A 20,030-nucleotide genomic window follows, 5' to 3' on the forward strand; every position below is an offset into this window, starting at 1 on the left:
AAAAAAAAAAGTTTCAGGTAGAAAAATCATCCAGTCACACTACACTAAAACCACAGTAAACCACAGTTCCTGTATTTTATGCATATTTCAACATCACAATCAGAGACTCATTCATTGCTACAAGTGCAATTGCTTCCTGAAGCATTTGCAGACAAATTCTTGAACATCAAACCCAAAACAATTAACGAACACAAAGCCAAACGTAAGACACGTATCTCACAGCTATTCACATCAGTTACATACAATTTGAGACATTTAGGTTATTCTGAAAAGCCTTTCTCCTTTGTTAACTGTGAGCAAAGAAAAAATCTCGCTCTCTCCTTGGTATAGCTGGTACAGCAACTGCCACAGCAAGAAAAGATGAAGAACCTGAAACTCCCTGCAAGAGTTTCCCACACATAAGAACATTAAAAAAAAAAAAGTGAACACACAAAATGAACAGGGAAATAGGCAAGAAAGTTTTCCTTTAGAAAGACAATGGCATGGGGACAACAGTGAAAAAAAAAGAAGGAAAAAAAACAAACAAAAAAGCAGGTCACTGTATAAGGTCAAATCCTCATGTCTTTAAAGTGGAGACTACACATCTGTGAGAAGCTAAACTCAGTGTGATGATGTCAATTAAATCGTTTTACATCCCACCCCACAATCCCAGTTACAATTGATCACAATTCCAGGGCAGAATGACCTGAAATATCCATTTGCCTAGGGAAGCTAAAGCTCCCCAGAGCCCCTCAAGAACACATACTCAGACACCTGAGAATATGGGCTGCCCCAACACTAACCCCAACCGAAATATTCACAGAGTAGGCAGTGTCAAGGTAGGGCAGTTTTAATGTTACTTTTTACTGCTAAAATAGGGCAGCAAAAAATAACGTCTCTCAGGACAACAACTGGTCTCTCGTTTATTCCTCAAGTAGTACCAGGTACATGCACCACCCTGGGCCTGACCTGTAAAAAAAGGAATTTTTTTTATTTTTTTTTAAGCTTTGCAAGAGTCAGCTCCACCAGCCACATCAGTTTCAGGTTATTTCCACGGCTAATTTAATCCCCAAAGCCTGAAAAGCTTAACCTTGGCAAATAAGAGATCAGACTTGAACATTGGCTTTATTGGACTGACACAGAAGCACAAACATTAAGAACATCACTCACTGTCCTGTCACTTTTTAAATAATGGAGCGGTGTGCAGTCTATCACCAGCATTTTGAAGGCTACCTGGCCTAACACAAACATTCAACTTCCACAGCTGAAAAGACAAATACACCTCCAGTGTAAACGGTACCATGCAAAGCGTGCCCAATTAGAGTAGGTAGTGCTTTCCTTTCATATTTCATCACAAATTAATGTGTTGTTAAGATTACAAATCGCTGAGCGTTTAGTTTTGCAGAAATCTGTTAAGTGTCACTATGTGCAAACATGCCAAAACTTCTCATCAGGCAGCACAGGAAAGCACCGAGGAGGAGCGGTGCACACAATCAAATGTACCTCATCGTCATAACCCCCCTCCTCTGACTCAATCACAAAAGTCCCTACATCAGGAATCGCCACCTCTACAACTCGCTGGTTAGGAGCTGGTGGAGCTGGGGCATTATCAGAGCTCTGCAGAAGAAAACCATTATCAGTATTTTTTTTTCCCCCAAACACATAGTAATAATCAGAAAATACAGAAAATTACGGAGAGACGCAAACTGACAGGCTGATCTACTACAGTGATGTGCACTGCTGAAATTCTGAAAAAATTAAGAAACTGAGAATATAAGTGATATTTTTAAGCAGTACATTTTAAAGTTAAGCCATAATTATTAAAAATATTTCATTCATTCTTTAATCACTAATTATATCTTTACAGGTTAGGATACCAGTATTGCAACTCTAACACCTGTTACAGATCTAAGGCAGTTGGCAAAGGATGAGTCTATGAACCACCACTTCTTATACATTTCACCCCAAAATTACTGAATGTATCACAGAATCACAGAATGGTTTGGGTTGGAAGGGACCTTAAAGATCATCTAATTTCAAGGACGTCACCCACTAAATCAGGTTGCTCAGAGCCCCATCCAACCTGGTCTTGAACAGGGCCAGGCCAGATACTTCATATCTGAAATACCTCTTGAATTCATACTAAAGGACGGAAACAAGCCAAAGGCTAACATTTCCTGATGCTCTGGGAAAAGACCAACCAACCAACTTCTAACAATCAAGATATTTTAAAAAATATTTAAAGGTACATTACATTCAAAAGGTTTATTTTTTGGAAGAGTAATCAAAAACTAAATCAGAGGAAGATTTTGCTAGTCACTGAAATTCTTGTTATGTTAAAATGAGTTTTAAACAACAATGGACACAATCTCAGCTCCTATGGTCTATCACTCAATAACAGGCAGTTTACAACATTTGCAGAACTTAAATCTTGACTCTCATCTAAGCAGTCACAGAGTGCCATGTTACTTCTGCAACTATAACAATAGCCTCATTTTTTAACAAAGATTCCAGAAATATACACAGTTATCTATTTAAACCCAACACTATATAAATACAAAGGAAAACTGTGCAATCAGAGGGCAGAAAAAAGGGCAGAAGGGCAGAAAATAGACAAAATGAACATGTGATGACTAACCTACAATCTTGTAGGTTACATATTCTGATGTTGGCTTTCCTTCTTTTAAAAATGGAGAAACAAAGAGGAACAATGGAATATATGGCTGCATGTCTGAATGTATGTAGAAGCAGAATAATTAGAAAGCACGCTGATACACTGAGAAGAAAGCACAATTCCACTAAGTGAAATTTGGGTATACAGAGAGCAGCTTTTAAACATTAACGCAGCATCTTCAGATTAGCTACAAATTTGCTTTAGATTATAACAGTTGAAGTACAGTCGTTTCTAAATAAAAGAGTTTGCATGGTTTGGCTTTTTTTCTTTTATATTTTTCAAGAGCCATCTCTCTTGCTGCAGGGAAAAGACTGGAGTAATACAACCTGCATCTGCCTCATCAAGCCTATCGTGGTGTTCCCATGTGGTTCCTCAACCACAGCTTTGTGAAGCCCTAAGGCTGACCACTGTGCAAGGTGTCATTATCCTGAACTAAAAGACTTGATCCATGGAATAAGTCTGTAAGATTCTTTCACATCCCACTGGGATGGATGCCCACAAACCCTAGAAAAGGACAGCATTATGAAAGACATTTTATTATGGGCTTGGTAACTGCATAGCTACCCCTTCAGCTGGAAGTAAATCATATTAAACAGGCTCCCACCAAGCTGTTCTGGGTTCTGAGAACTCAAAAAAAATAAAAAAAAAGCAGAGATACAGTAGCCTAAAGCATTAGTGGCAGAGCATCTTTTCATCAAGGGTTAGATCAGTTTCTCTGTTAACTCTGATTTCAGTTTACCAGAGAAAGTGTGTTTCCCTGCTTTCCTGACACCACGGGAGAGAGCAGTGGAAAACACAGCAGGTCAACAAGTTGTCAACAATTTTCAAAGGCTTTAAGAGGACTTCCTGCTGGCCCCAAAGATATCTATGGCTAGATCTGCTGCTGTTTAATGAGGGTTCATACCTGAACCATCTGCTTCAAATTCTGAAGAGATCTAAACTGTTCATATCTCTAGTGGTCACTAGGGGTGCCTAAGGAAACTATACTGTACACTTCTTATGTCTTATCCTTATGGATACAGTTTCAAGACAGATGCATGTATTGTTTTAATGACCCTTGGTTTTGTGGCCATCTGCTTATAGAGAAGCAAAAAAAATAATTGCTGGAAGAAAAAACTTAAATACTAGTTTCATTAATAACCCATAAAATAATGTCCCATTCCTCTTAGTATTTTTTGTATGAAGTGAAAACAGAATCACCCAACACTAACTCTTATCACCATTTAAAGTTAATATATGCATCCTATGAATCACAAGAAGTAATTTTCATCAAGTTGTGAATCTGCATAAAGCTACAGGATATTATTGAAAAACCCCTTATTTTTGAAAGGTGCATTAACTGCCACAGGTCTTTCAAGGGAACTCAATTATAATCTTATATTTCACAGACAAAAACCTCAATGTCTAAAGCAGTATTTTTCAAGTCTTTTACACAGACTGTCAATATTTTCTCCTCAAAAATACATGGAGCCATCTAATATTTTTAGAAGACTATGGGCACAAACATCTGATTTTCATTTGAACAATAGGCTGTACTCTTGACAAGCTCTTTAATCCCATAGAGAACTTGTATTTAGTATTTCTTTTTTGTCCCACATTCATTACTGTTGTACAGACCTTCTGAATGGACTTCAGTTTGGACAATCCCTGAAGAAAGACCAATTTCAGTTCAAAGTTTCCAGATACATGCCCTTTAATCAGCTTTTATCATTTCCATTTGCAAAATAAAAGCAAAAGAAGTATTTCAAGCTTCAAAATATCCTCACCGTATCCATTATAGCTTCTGGACCTCTATCTTCTTGTTCAGCTAAAGCTTTATTGATTGCTTGTACAGAATCTTCTTTTAAGTGCTTTGAAATATCAGTTCTTGATGGCTGCTCTAAATATTCTGGTTCTCCTGCTTGAACTTAGTGACAGAAATAAGATAACAATTTTGTGTGTTAACATCAGCATGAATTTTGAATTGATTAGTTTTTATTTAGATCACTGTCTCACAGATAAGGTAACCACACAGAAAATGCAGGGTAGGTCACACAATTCACAAATTCAACTTTACAGCAGTCTGTGTCTCATGTAGTTTTGAACACTTCCCTATAAATGGATCCCTGATTTTATATTAGTAACAATAGACCCATCCTGTCTATAAACCCATTAAGACTCTTGAGTGAGGGGTGTTCATCAAACGATCATCAGGGATGACCAAGAACAAAGAGGAGATTCTACTTGAACTTTCTGTGGGATACAGACTCAATATATGGAATGACCTACAGCCATTTGAGTGCCAGATGTATTTTTACTTTGTAAAATAATAAACACAATATGTTCATCTGCCTTAAGGGATATCTCAAAATCTCTTCCACTTGGGGGCAATAAATTGATTAGCACAAATATTGTCTTATATTCCTTACATGATGAAACCAAATTTTGGCAGGCAAATAAAACATCCATTTTGTACTTTCCATTACTAACAAAAGAACAAAAACCAGTCTCTAAGTGTTTGTGAACTCAAAACATACAGAAGATGAAGTAACTCTCCGCAGAGTTCGCAAAACAAGCCATGTCATTAAATCACTGCACTTTCTACATTCAGTTTGCAGCCACAGATAGTTATGAGAAATACATGCTCAGTCTTAACAACTCCAATGAAGCAATGAAAACATCTGGACAGCAGCCTCACTACAAATCATTGGACTCACTGTTGCTGGTCAGAGTCTTTTCCATAATTTTAACGCTCTTGTTTTTACACAGTAAAATCTTAATTGGGCCCTGCTATTGCTAAATCTACTCAATGCACCACACCAAGTAAATTACTCTTCTCTTTGCATCTAAATTCTGTCTTAATTTAAAATGAGAACATAAGTCTTGTACTCAATCATGCTGAATAGAATATACATCACTAACAAACTAACAAATTCTCAAAAGAGACTGGTGAGACCTGTTAATAATTAATAATTACTTGTCTTAAAAGGCCAGAGTTTATATTAAAAAAAATAAAGCTAGAGATAACTGTGAGGGAAAAGGCAATAAACCAACAATTTTTTTTTTCTTTAAACAAAAAATGAAATGCAAAAAACCCCCAGATTGAGCTTCAAGTACAGTTACTCTGGCCAAGTGAACAGCTGTAATTCATGATTAATTCAAAATTAACTTCTTTTCTGTTGTTAAGCTGTAAAACAATATATACAAAAGCCAGTGACTTTTGGTCCTCGTCCTTTTACAAACAGGTAGAAGGAGCTAACCTGGAGCAGGTGAGGGTGCTGGTGCCCTGGGTATCTGAGATAACAACTTCTCCTGCTGTGCTTTCTGAGCAAGTTCTGCATCCCACTCTTCAAGTTCTTTTTCAAAACGTTTATTGTCTTCCTTGACATAATCCCTTAGATCAGAAGGTAGCGTGTCCATTCCAACAAGCATTTGCCCCGTTTCTTTGTTAAACTCCTCTGCAGTAACATGAAATATAAGTTTCAGAAAAAGAAAGAATAGGGAAAACAAAGTATGTTCAACAGATTTCCTCAAGTGAATTACTGAAAATTTACAGTATAACACCAAAACCCCCAAACTATATTACTTCTAATTGGTTTTACTATCTGTTGGGCACTCCTCTGCTACTGAGACATATGGCTACTGCTCCTGTGATCTTTGGATTTTACATTCTTGGGCACTATCAGATCACTGACACCTTGAAAGATAAGCCTTTTGGGCCATGAGCACCTGTGATTGTGAACATTCAGGAAAAAAAAGTCACAAAACCCCCACCATCACTCGATTGCATTACAGCCACACAGAGATGGACACAACTAAACTTCCCAAGGGAAAAGGGGAAGGAGAGTGGGCCTACAGGGATTTGGAAAGTCAGCTGATAGGAACACTAGCTACACTGAGTAACCTTCCCTTTTGTTTGGAGAATGGTGTCTGCAGGGGTATCCCAGACCCCAGGAGATCAATCAGCTGTCCCACAGTGAGCAGCCCTCAGACTTAACCAGAGTGGCAGAGCAGCCTACAGGGCCCACAGACCCCATGGCTGCAAGTCCACTACCAATCTGGCAGTCTAGGAATGTCATGGTTAATATCAGTTCTCCTTTAAAAACTGCACAAATGAGCACTCAAGCCTTCTGCCCTATGAAGAGACAGGAGCATGAAAATTTTCCCCAACTTATTATTGCATCTGTGGACATTTTCACAGTCAGCTCCCTGGCTACCATTATTATAAAATTCATGCTAAAGGGATCTTTGTCCCCTCTTCAAACACTTCCATACAAGGCCTTATATTTGCATATTACTACATGTCCTGAAAAAAAATTTCCCAATCCATGTATTGCTCAGGTTTAATGTGTGGTTGGTAGGGGCTAAGTTATTTACATTTCAATGTACTGCATAAGCTTTCAAGTTTCCATGCTCCAGCAGAGTGCATCAGAGCTCTGAAGCTTAGGCAAAAAAAAAAAAAAGGCAGCTACATGAGGATTTTAATGTAAAATGCTCATTTGTCTATTTCCATGTTTCTGTTCTAATGAGATAACCCCTTAAGAATTCTGAGCATGCACTCACTTGGCTAAAATGTTTGCAAATTAGCAAACATATAGTTTATTTTAATCTCTTAATAATGCTGAAACACTGGCATTATCTTTATTAATCTAAAAGTTGAAGAGCAATTGTTCTACCTACAAAAATAATCTAACAGTTATGAGCAGAAATAAAAATTTCAATAATTATTAAAAACATTTCAAAAATCTGGAAATCCACATGAGAGAAGCTCACTTTATCAATGTATTTAGCTATTCTACACCATGCAGAACCCATATTGATAACATTACCTTGTATCAAGTATTGTTCCTTATCATTGATATACATTAAACAATATGCACTGGCATTCCTGTAACCACCAAAGGAGTCCCGTTCCAACTCTTCCCAAGTTGACTTTGTCACAGAAATGTCATTGTATTTCATCCATCTGTTCTGGTGGTGGTCATAAATATACGCCCAGTAGTGTCCTGCATTCGCTTGACCCTCATGAACTAGCACAGCATGCAACCTATAAGGAACCTTAAAAAAAGAAAACAGAAAAAAACCCCAAATGTCAAACTCTCTTTGCCAGCAGTTAGTTCCTAACGTATGCCAGCAATAATAGCTACATTAAATAAAAATAACAAAAATAAAGTTAAACAGAATCAAAACACCACAGAGGAAACACAAACAAGTAAAACTAGCAAACCACTAAGCATAAGGACTTTGAATTATGTTACTTACCACTACTAGTTACAGGAGATCTTAAAAACATTAGTGAGTAGCATAAATGTCTACTCGGCTGTCTCTACTGCCAGACACCCTCTTTTCTTAATTCCATAATATTCCTGCCTTCCTTGTACAAAAACCCCTCAAATATGTCAGCCTTGACTGTCTGTGATTTGCTCCAGCTCTGACCTGGTAAACCTGTCAAAAAGTCTGGAAAGGCACATGCAAATTCAAAGTAATTAACTCTGTTCTTTCTATGTGCCATTAAGAGAATTTATTAAAGGAATATCTGAGAGTTGAATACTTCTGTTACCTAAAGGTAAAATTACTACAGTAAAATAGGAATACAACTGTCTTCTGGTATTGTAAATGTATCAGTAAAGGCACTGCCATGTAAAAGCATGGAACACCTGAAGATGTCCTCTCCTCCTCCTGCAGCAAAGAAGGAAGATACCAGTTTCTAGGAACGATGTAAAAAGTATTCCAGGTTACGTTTTTTCTATCTAAGTAGTTCTATCTAAGTAGTTGGGAAACTGAAGGAGATAGAGAAATGTAGAATGAATGAGTGCTTCCTTACTTACAAGTCCTTTAAAAGCATCTTAGTGATTGACTCATTTTAACCTGCTGAAACAGCACATGCAACACACAAGGGAAAACTGCACAGTGTGCCTGAATGACAACAGCTCAGCTGAGAAGAAAAGCCCAAACTACCATTTACTGGTGTTGCAGTCTGGACTGAGGATAAACAGTCTATTTAACACAAGGTGTACTAAGTATTTGTTGCAAATATCATTTGAGCACCTCAATAATCAGTAACCATAAATACACACGTAACTACGCCTTGAGAAACTCCTTGAAGTCACTTTTAACCTGATCGTTCTGTTCCATGCTATATACAAGGGCTGGAGGTTTTGCAAACACCCTTGAACTGTAAAGCTGACTGACTGCACAACAGCTGGAATCAAACAGCCTGTCATTCCAGAGACCAAACTGCACTCTAAATCTCCCAAACACAAGAAGTACACACAGAAGAAATCCTGGCAAGTCCTTAAATCTAAATGCTCTGGGGATTTTAACATCTGTTATTAAACCAGTGTGAAAGCCTTCTTAAAATGATTGCAAGCCCATGTATATGCACAAAAATATATGCAGATCCTGATTTTAAAAAAAAGTTAAGTTCTCTATAGACTTCAACAAAATAAAATTCCTCACCCTGAAATCAGGGACTAAAAATCCCAGGTGAATTTAAAACATTTTACTTAAAACCACGCTAACTGGGTCAGTTTGAGGGCCCCTAACATTTCCTCCAGCTCTGGAGAACCAGCTGCCCACACTGAGCTTCCAGGAAGGTTGCCCACGAAGGTCTGTGACCAGTGTACAGGTGAGTTCAGTGCTGACAGAGGTCTCTTGTGATAAGCCATTGTATCAACAGTAATTAATAGTACAGAGCATTAAGCTTCTTAGCTTACACTTAGTACTCATGAAACAGGAATGGAGCTTCACCAACCCACCTCTCACTACAGAATAGATATGTCAAAGCTGCTGTATCCAAGATAAACTCCCACAGGAAAAACTGTTGTGTCATTTCCCCACAGCAAATTCATGGAAGGGGAGAAATAATTAAATAAGCAGCTGATGAACCACTGATTCAGGAGAACAAGACAAAATAAAAATTTCAGGAACGTATTTCATATGAAAACTTGACAAAGGTTTTAAGATGACTGTAGTTTTCCTTAGACTCAAAAGAGGTCACAAGGAGGAGAAGAAGAGTTTCTCAAATAGTTCATACAAGCACTAGGAAGTATCCTGCAAATATAATATATTTGTCTTGAAAATTTGTCTACTTTTATGTGCCTAGAACATGACTTACAAGTGAAAAGCTTTCAGTCCTGCAACTGTATCATGCAGAGGAAAACATCAATACTGTGAAACCTACCCCAGAGAACAGAGCAATACCCAGCTATCAAATCACCCAGAGGTAGAGACAGGCAAGGAAAAGAGGATTGTGTGCACCTGCCTCCTTCCTACTATTGTGCCAAAGCACCCACATGGACAAAACCAGCTGAGCTGCATAAGGGCAACAACCTTTGCTTCCAGCCTGTGATTTCAGATGGGTCCTTTTTCTTTTGTAATGATAGCTGACTACTACCTTTGCCATCCAGAGGTATTTCCTCCTATAATACCTAAGCCAACACAGGTGGACTATTTGGATACAGTGTTACCAAATTACTTAAATTTATTGTCGGATGACACGTAACCTTCTTGTTATAATACAAGTATTAAGGAAAAAAAAAGAAAAGTGCCTGCAAGTAGCAAGCTTAAAGAAAGTCATCTGGGCAAGTCTGCCCGAAATCCTTAACATCAGAGCTCAGCTGCCAGGAAATATTACAAGCCATGTACAAAATGAAAACATACCTCAAGGAAAACTGTAAGCTGAACAGATCTTACTTGGAACGAAAATAGTTCTTTTTACTAACAGAAAGTAACAGAGGAAGTAATCCTTAACCTTAAAACCTGTCAGAGTGAGAGAACATGAGTATGTGAACATAAGAAATGGCAGAGGAGCCACAACTCCATAGTAAAGCATTCGAAAAATGCTGTTCAGATTACACAACATGAGAATTTCCTAAAGGGCAGCTTAGACTAATAATCAAGGTTGTGACTGATACTAAATCTAAACAGTGTTTTAAAAATCCAACGATAGCAAAATGACAACAAAAGCACTGATGTGCATTAATAACTACAAATCACAATCAGGGGCCTGAATTCCCAAATATTGTCATGAAAGTTGCAATACACAACAAACACACTCACTAAGCAGCAAAGTACATAAAGAATAGTTTCTTGTATCTTATGCTTTGCCACCTTAATGCCACAAGATTACCTAGCAATATGGTCAAATCAGGGCAAAAAAAACATTGCGTGAATCTGCATTCAAGTAAAAAAAAATGGATCAGAGATGGAACTTATTTTGGCTTTTCATCATGAAGTTGCTTAAACTTAAGCATGTCACCTGTAAAATATTGTAATGCTGTCTTTCATCTGACTGTGCACAACTAAAGTGTTTGCAAAATCTTGAAGCCCTGTGTAATCATGGTATACTAGCTCTATTTTCAAGCATCTAAGAACTTTCAAAAAGTGACAAAAAGGATCTATTTTCAGTTATCTCATGCAGAAATTGTACTTACTTGGACCATTGTTTTGTCAGAGTACATCAATTCAATTGTCCGGTGTATTCTAGATATACTTTCTTGTAAATCTGAAAGAGAAAAAGAACATCTCTTCCATAAGGCTACATCTTTATTTTATGTCACTAAAAGCCAAACACGGATATGTTTCAATGTGGTGCTATTGATCTACCCACATGCCAAACAGTAAACATTCTTGGATTAAAAATTTCCCCCTCTTGCACAAATGTTTGTTTTCCAACAGCAAGTGCATTGCCCAGCTAGTGGCATTACCTCTAGTGTCATTCTCTACTTCAGTCCTCCAGCGATGCAAACAGCCTTCCAGGACAGACAGCTCCTCCTCGGTGATGTGCCTCGGTGCTGGATGCATTGGCAGATCAGGAGGAATTCGTGATTGCGTGAATGGTTTATGTATTACTGATCTTTGTACAGGAGATGTGCTTGGAACATCTGAAGAGGAAGGCCCCTGCTGCTCTATTGTGCTGCATTCATTCAAAACATGAAATAAAAAAATTGAATCATCATGTGCACAAACGAAAAGCCACAGCACAAAAATAAGCTTTGCCTCTGAAAACAGAAATTTTAAAGGAAACGTTTTCCTACAATGCAATCCAGGAAAGGTACCTGCAATATCAATATGGAATTAGTGTGTAAATTCTGAAAACTCTGTGGTGCACTACATGTTAGCAAAACAACAACTGCCATTACCAAACATAAAGGAATGAGATTTAGATCGGTCAAGCCATAGTTTGCTTCATTTGAAATGCTACTAAAACACTTTCAAATCACACCATACACGTAATCACTGTGGTTTGAAACATTTACTGCCAAATGGCAGAGAGAAAAATCACAGCAGCTTGTCTTATGGCCCACTGACCATAAAATGCAACAAACACAAGTTCTCTGTTGAATAACTTCTTCGTGTGTCCTATGCCTAGCAGACATTCTTTTTCTGATCACCTACCTACAACTCATGTTAACTGAATGACAACAATGAAGGGACCTCTGATATTTACGGTACACTGGGAATTTAGTACCAACCCATCTAAATTTGTTCCAAACAACTCAAACTGCAGAGCAGCCATCTAAGGAGAAATCTACAAGAGCAGCAGAATAATAAAAATTAAAACCTGTTACAGATCTTTCTCTTCTCATCAATGAGACCACCTATATATAATTACACTGCATAACAGGAATCTGAAGATCTTTCTTGCAAGCTACTGAATTTTTATTTTGTGTACAGCACCATGATAAGCCTGAGGAACCTGGATTCTTCAGTAGTTTACAAAGTTCTGAGAACATTAAGAGCTGAAAATGTCATTCCATATAACATGCTGTGGTGTTTCTACAGATTGACAAAAAAAGTCACAAGACTGACATTTTTACAGAACAAACTTCCTACATAAGAGTTGGAACAAAGTACATTACTTTTGATATTGTATTTCATGCAAGCAATGGTAGCTTTTAGAAGTTTGTCTTCTCTTATCAGCCATCATCATTTCTACAGTAGGACATTTGAAATCTTTTTGAAGTCTTTTTAGATACATGTACTTAATTTCCTTGTACTACACAGTTAACTAGAACCCAAAACCCTACTTTCCAAATGTAATATAAAAAGCTATGTTATAAACTGTTAGTGTCCACCTAACCAAAGTTATACTCTATCATAGAATCATCTAGTTTGGAAAAGACCACTAAGACCATCAAATCCAACCATTAACCCAGCACCTGCCACCTCCACCACTAAACCATGTCGCTCAGTGCCACATAAACATGCTTTTTAAATACCTCCAGAGATGGTGATTCCACCACTTCCCTGGGCAGCCTGTTTCAGTGCTTGACAACCCTTTCCATGAAGAAATTTTTTCCTAATATTCAACCTAAATCTCCCTTGGTACAACTTGAGGCCATTTCCTTCTGTCCTATTGCTTGTCACATGGGAGAAGAGCCTGACCCCCATCTGGCTACAACCTCCTTTCAGGTGGTTGTAGAGAGCAATCAGGTCCCCCCAAGCCTCCTTTTGTCCAGGCTAAACACCCCCACCTCCCTCAGCAGGTCCTCATGAGACTTGTGCTCCAGACCCTTCCCCAGCTCTGCTGCCCTTCTCTGGACTCGCTCCAGCACCTCAATGTCTTACTTGCAGTGAGGGGCCCAAAACTGAACACAGGATTTAAGGTGCAGCCTCACCAGTGCCCAGTACAGGGGGATGGTCCTGCTGGCCACACTATTTCTATACAGGCCAGAATGCCTTTGGCCTTCTTGCCCACCTGGGCACACACTGGATCCTGTTCAGCTGCCTCTGATCAGCACCCCCATGGCTTTTTCTGCCCAGCAGCTTTCCAGCCACACTTCCCTCAGCCTGTAGCACTGCAGGGGGCTGCTGTGACCCAAGTGCAGAACCCGGCACTTGGCCTTGCTGAACCTCATATTGTCCTCAGCCCATGGATCCAGCCTGATCCCTCTGCAGAACCTTCCTGCGCTCCAGCAGATTCAATGCTCCCATCCAAACTGGTGTCATCTGCAAACTGAGGGTGCACCCGATCCCCAATACTGAGTTCCTAGCTTAAATAATGAGAAAACCAACATTACTGAACCTTTCTCTCCTTGATACTTTAGTTACTCTGTATTAAAAAAAAGTCAGACTGTTAGGTTGCTGACAAACTTGGTGAGAAGTGTAAATTGCAAAGCAGAAAAGGAGCTTAACTCCCAGGCAGAAATTAACAGATAAATTGTACACCAGCAGCACATATACACTGCCCAATTCTTAAACAATACTCTTAGGAAGCAGTGGCCTCCCCAGACATTGTGTCTATTCGGAATTGTAGGTGGAATTGGGCTTGGTTTGAAAATGGAAATTCTCCACCCAGAGACATTTTTATAAGCGTGTGAGACAACCGCTCACATTATTAACATTTAGGTTTATCCATTTAAATCTGCTGTGCTGAAAAGCACTTCTGGGAAAAGAGCAGAGATTTTTACGCTGTACCCCTTAGGAGTCGCCTAGTTTTATTCACCTGGTGAACGAGGCAACTAAACTTCGTGCCTCTCTCTCCGAGGCCGGTTTGCAGTGGCAGAGCAAACCCTTACCTGGGTGAGGTCTGGGCTGGCACCGTGCCGCTCGCAGGGGCACTTGCACCCAGGTCATCGACGGGAGACGTGCACACCGGCTTGCTGGAGGCGAACTCCAAGGCGTACTGCAGGACATCTACCAAGGGGAATCGTTTAGGACCAGAACCATAGCTTAAATATCTGTTAACCATAAAACGTATTAATGCCATGACTCACATATACACCAAAAAAAAAAAGAAGAAAAAAAAAGAAAGAAAAAAGGAAAAAAAAAAAAGATTTTTTTTTTCTGGTTGACTGCAATTAAATAAAGCGAGCCTTTCCTAGCATGTTTCATGCATCAGAATTACAATGCTTATACACAATTTACGAGGAAAAGAGTAAAAGAAAAGAGATACAGAAGGGAAATCTAGAGTAAATAACTACACAAAGTCTGTAGTTGTTTAGAGTTATTCTATGTAGCCTATAATAGTATTTGCATTTACACAGTTATCTATAGTACCGTTCTAATCTCTGTTGTAAAACTGTGAGGTACTCTTTGAGTCTCTTGATTTCATCTCGTTTAATTCTTGTTATTTCTCTGTTTTTGTGCATATACCTGTAAAACATGAAATACAGAAAGAAGTGTCAGCCCATAGTAACCCAACACTGGAACTGAGGTCTGTACCCACCAGCCATAATCACTAATGCTTAATGCTAATATATTCAGCACTAAAACAGAACTGAGACAAAAATAAACCATTAAACCTTCCCTTCCACAACTTTCAGAAGCTGCTTTTCTCCCAGGTGTTGAAAGCTCTGTTCACACCATGCAGGACAAACATGTATTAGAAAGTTGCTATTAGATTCTGACGTGGTTTATGTAGCAACCACATACCAATACTCCTGTTTCATTATTTAGGTTCCTAAATAGCATTCAGCAGCTAACTGAAAGCCATCCTGGTATTTCACCTCCACACATCAACAGCATTGTACTGATGCCCAGGATACTCTTCAAACCATGCAGACTATCTGGAACACCATGAAATAGCTGACGTGTCATCCTCTTTACCAAATGGACCCATAAATAGTGTCATTTTTCAGAGTGTTTTGCCTGTGTACACAGCTACCTAGCAATAAATGGAAGTGGAAGAAGGTTTTTCACAGAAAACAGCAGTATATCTTAAATTGTTATCTATGAGTACTTTCTGAAACAGATGAAACCCATGAAAACTCTAACTTGTATAGCTAGAACAGAAATTTACTGTGATTTAAGTGAGCATAAGATACATCATCAACTTTAACAAACTCATGAGATTTAATTTATATTCATACTGGGATTTTGTTGATAATATTATACTGTACCTGTCTAGATACAAAATTGGAGGAAATTCTAATTTGTTGTGTATCTTCTCTGGTCTCCCCAAAGCCTGATTAAACTCAAATCTTGATAGCTCAAAAGTTAAGACAGGAGGAAGCTCCGTGAACCAGTGCTAGACAAAAGAAAAACAGAAAACCCCATGATGAATGCACCTTCCAATAGCAGTCATTTAATTTAGTAATAATTGTACAATACCTGCAGACCGACAGCTGTGGGAGAAATTGGCTTTAGAAGGTGGGTTGGCATAAGCTTTGCAAAGCTCCCATCTTTCCTCTTCACTGTAAACACAGAGCATTTGTTGCCCATGCTACATCACAGCTTTTCAACTCATCCATTGCTGTCTGTGTTAAAGCAGAGGAGGCAGGAAGGATTCTTCATGTCACATTTGCCTCGCTTGTACCAAAATCAGCCCACGCTCAAACCTACCTGCCTTGCCAACTGTCCTGTTCTCTTTTAACTCTCCCATAACATTGAAAGGGTTGTTTACACTGTATCAAGTGCTCTTCCTGCTAGTCCCCTCAGGCTCATGTTCCTGACCCTTTCATTCACCTGATATCACTCAAAGTTTCTCCTCTGAAGCAGGATCATCAAGTGCTCTGGGCTGTGCCAGACAAGAGCTCTCAGTAGCATAAAACTGATATTTTTTTCTTGAAATCTCCTCTATGCTAACAGCCTAAAATTTCTGCTCGTGTCTCTAATCACTGCTAATCACTGTTATCATCACCTTATCCCAGTTTTCTTTCAGTACTCAGTAGAGGTCTATCTCTAGTCCTCATTTCTTTCTTTACATACATTGTTTTTCAACTACAACACAAATCCAGCTCCAGTTTAGCTTTTTTTTTTTCCTCTCCATTATAAAACATAACAACTATGGTCTATCCATTTAATAAGTTTTGGATATCTAACCATCAACTCGAGCTTCCCTGACAGCTGCAGACGCTATTGCCACATATTTCTGACATCAGTGCCATAGCCCAGATGTGGCATTTGACTCAGGGCTCACTTCAAGTTCTCTTATCCAGCCAAACGTCTTGAATAGTCTTTTCAAACAATACCTCGCAGACAGCCTTTTCCTCCTGTGCTCATGGATAAAATTTGTGTCCAGGTTCTCATCACTCCACATCTGAGTGCAAGGTTTCCTCTCTTCTCCCCTTGTCTGGCCTTAATGCAGGTAACCTTGTCACACTAACAGATTCCCAGGATGTTGCTGAACTTTCCAAGTTCATTGCCTGTTTACACACAAAGTGAGCTGCCTTCCATTTTCTTGCCTATATCAGGCTCCAATAACCACTTTCTCAGTTTTAACAGACAATCATGACTTCTCTCTTGCAACAACTTCATACAGCAGTAAATTTCAATGCTTAAGTCAGCAAAGACACAGCACAACCCTTCCCCCTAAAACCCTTTCATTGCAAGGTCCCCAAACCACTTAATGATGACTAAGTTGCCGATGTGCTTAATTTCATCAACAATGATGCTGACATTCTCTCATTTTCCTCACACTTCTAACTTCCAAGTATGTGCATTGACCTCCATCTTCTCTTGAAAGAGGATTTAAGTTCCTCAGGACAGGGATTTTTTTGTTGTTGTTCATATATTAGCTTGCCTGCTGACAACCCCACTCCATAGCTGAGGTTTTTAGGCATTGTGATAATAAGAGTAAAAATAATAATGATAATAATAGTGAATGAGCAGCTAAATACCCCACTAGAGGCAACAGTGGGAATAAGAAAAAAAACAGACTGATCATTTAAAATGTGACTATCACAATAATATTCTCTTTAGACTTTGATACCAGCTCAGAGGAATGCCATTTTAAGTCTTTGTTCAGCTGAGACAGACTCTGTTAAAACTACAAAAAACTGAGCTTCGTTTAGTACTTCCAAACCTTCCAGTGCACTGTAACAATGCAGGACTAGGGAAGTGATTCAGCCCCTATACTTGGCACTGGTTAGGCTGCACCTTGAGTATTGTGTCCAGTTCTGGGCTCCTCAACTTAGGAAAGATATTGAGGTGCTGGAGCAGGTCCAGAGAAGAGCAACAAGGCTGGTGAAGGGACTGGAGCACAAATCCTATGAGGAGAGGCTGAGGGAGCTGGGGTTGTTCAGCCTGGAGAAGAGGAGGCTCAGGGAGACCTCATCACTCTCTACAACTCCCTGAAAGGAGGTTGTAGCCAGGTGGGAGTTGGTCTCTTCTCCCAGGAAACCAGCACCAGGACAAGAGGACAGAGTCTTAAATTGCACCAGGGAAGGATTAGGTTGGACATCAGGAAAAAGTTCTTCACAGAAAGAGTGATTCCAATGAATGGACTGCCTAGGGAAGTGGTAGAGTCACCATCCCTGGAGGTGTCTAAGGAAAGACTGGATGTGGCACTTAGTGCCATGGTTTAGTTGACAGGGTGGTGTTCAGTCATAGTTTGGACTCAATCTCAGAGGTCTTTTCCAGCCTAGTTGGTTCTGTGATCTTTGAGGCATCATATTTAAACGTAACTACTAAAAGCAGCAACATCACTATAAATTACTTCAGGGAAACTTAATCAATTTACTTAGCCCTCATAATGCAGTAATGTTTCTTGGTTTTTCACCATGGTCAATCTGCCATACAATTTGCACTTCAATTTCCACATGCTAAGAAGCCAAGCTGATTAAAACCCTGACAATTTCATAAAACTCAAAGCTTAACAGCCTAGACCTGTACACAACTATCCTTCTGTTCTCTACAATTTCTCAACATTACAGGTTAAAAAAACCCTCAAAAACAAAACAAGCAAAAGAACCACCAAAAACCACAGAAACTCAAATCTCACATTTCTAGTCAAGCATTTATAACAGAACTAACATTTTTTTATGCATGAGAACACACAGGTTTTAACTGCAAGACAGTTTCAGTCCAGAAGACAAGCAATCCTGTTCTTGTAGTAGATACATACAAGATTTCACCTAGAATGAAGAAACCAAACTTTGTATTGTACCAAGGAATTTATGAGATTTTGTTTTCTTCCAGTTATGTTGCAGGAAGCATGATCATAGTAAAAGGGATGCTCTAAAACATTTGTTGCAAAACACAAAGTTGGAACTAGAACTTCAGACTGGAGGATGATTTCAGTGTGTGTCACTAGGCTTCATAATTAAACCCTGTGTGTATGTTGATATGATTAAATGAAGCTAAGTTACATTACTTCCAAAGACTGACATCAAGGAAGAAATTACACCTTTTTACTTAAGTAGAAGAAACCTCCTAAGACTTCACATCTTTAAAATAACTGTGGTAAAACATGAACAGATGTGTAAAGAGGAAGTTCAGCCCTCAAAGGCAACAGGGATTCCATTTTTCCATATCAATAACCCACAGGTTATTAGAGAGAGCTCTGTCAGAGAAAAGTGCCAGGCACACATATGAATGCCAGTAAGAGGGGATGTTTCAGAGCACACCCTCCTGGTTCTACAACCACAAACCACCTCTTTTCCTAACCTGTGATTTCTGCACAAGAAATCTCATTCATCAACTCATCTCAATATCATACACTGCATACCCCACTGCTTAGTGGGACTCCGTCTGAATCCCTTCACCCACGCTTCCAGCACGTTCTGGCATTTGGCAGCCTCCTGCTCTAATGAGCTCTTCTGGAACAGGAGGAACAGCAGCCCACAGAGCAAGTAATGTCAAGTATTGTCTGTCCAACACTGCAAGCAAAGCGGAGAATTGCCCCCTGTAGGTATCAAAGAAGAGGACACATGGACATGGCAGTAGAAAGAGGAGAGGGGAAGGAGGCTAAGGTGCTGAGCAATTACATGACAGAGGCACAGAGGAACAACAGGAATGCTGTGCAGCAATGGCAAGGGCACAGCTCACAGCTGCTGTTCACAACATGGCCCAGAGCAGCAAGTCAGCCAGAGCAGTGCTCAGGTACCACAGGACACCTAAGCCATGACCTCTCATGGAGATCAAATATCAGCAACAGGTGGGAACCAGCCTGTGTCAAATCACCACTGTAAGCGCTTAATTGTGCCAGCTTTTAATAAGCATGAACTTCCTATCTTAAGAAACATGCAAAACCATTATATTCTGGATACTCCAAAGAGATACAAAACCCCTAAATTAATATTATGCCAGACATCAGGACCTGCACAGCAGCAGGTCAGATAAAAACCAACCATGAACCCGAATGAAAAATAAAAAGCACTACAACAAATCCCTAGAGAAGCCCACAGGAGCACTTAACTCACCTCCTGACCAGACTTGGCAGAGTTTTCTGAATGAAGGGATTCAATTTCCCCTTCAATCATTGCAGCTTCGAGGCACTCATGCAGATCTTTAAAGCCATTAACCTGTAGTGGATACTGGCCAAACATTTCTGTGTTTTCAAATTTTTTACCTTCACATGAAAAATGAAACAGTTAATGTTTTAGAAACAAACATTTGCCTTTTTAAAAAACTAACAATCCTAGATCAGCTGATCTAGTCTACTGAAAAATACATTTTCTTACTGAGCAGTTCAATTATATGTACAAAGTTACAAGTGGCTCAAACATAATAT

At 39.2% G+C, this 20,030-nt stretch overlaps 1 protein-coding gene across 2 annotated transcripts in view; it reads right to left on the reverse strand.

Moving 5' to 3' along the window:
• USP25 (ubiquitin specific peptidase 25) overlaps window positions 1-20,030 on the reverse strand; it is a 69,294-nt gene that overhangs the window by 12,077 nt on the left and 37,187 nt on the right. Inside the window, exons 9-18 of one of the 2 annotated variants that reach the window (XM_025895574.2) lie at window positions 19,720-19,868; window positions 15,478-15,605; window positions 14,636-14,731; window positions 14,155-14,316; window positions 11,341-11,549; window positions 11,068-11,138; window positions 7,462-7,690; window positions 5,893-6,090; window positions 4,420-4,559; window positions 1,483-1,596 (exon numbers count right to left, since the gene is read on the reverse strand). In XM_025895574.2, the coding sequence (XP_025751359.1) occupies window positions 1,483-1,596; window positions 4,420-4,559; window positions 5,893-6,090; window positions 7,462-7,690; window positions 11,068-11,138; window positions 11,341-11,549; window positions 14,155-14,316; window positions 14,636-14,731; window positions 15,478-15,605; window positions 19,720-19,868 (1,496 nt within the window). The remainder of the gene's footprint in view (window positions 1-1,482; window positions 1,597-4,419; window positions 4,560-5,892; window positions 6,091-7,461; window positions 7,691-11,067; window positions 11,139-11,340; window positions 11,550-14,154; window positions 14,317-14,635; window positions 14,732-15,477; window positions 15,606-19,719; window positions 19,869-20,030) is intronic. The other variant, XM_025895575.2, reaches the window with a different exon arrangement.

Source organism: Manacus vitellinus, unplaced genomic scaffold (assembly GCF_001715985.3).
Source record: "Manacus vitellinus isolate BGI_N305 unplaced genomic scaffold, ASM171598v3 scaffold_34_pilon, whole genome shotgun sequence".
In the NCBI taxonomy this organism is placed as follows: domain Eukaryota; kingdom Metazoa; phylum Chordata; class Aves; order Passeriformes; family Pipridae; genus Manacus; species Manacus vitellinus.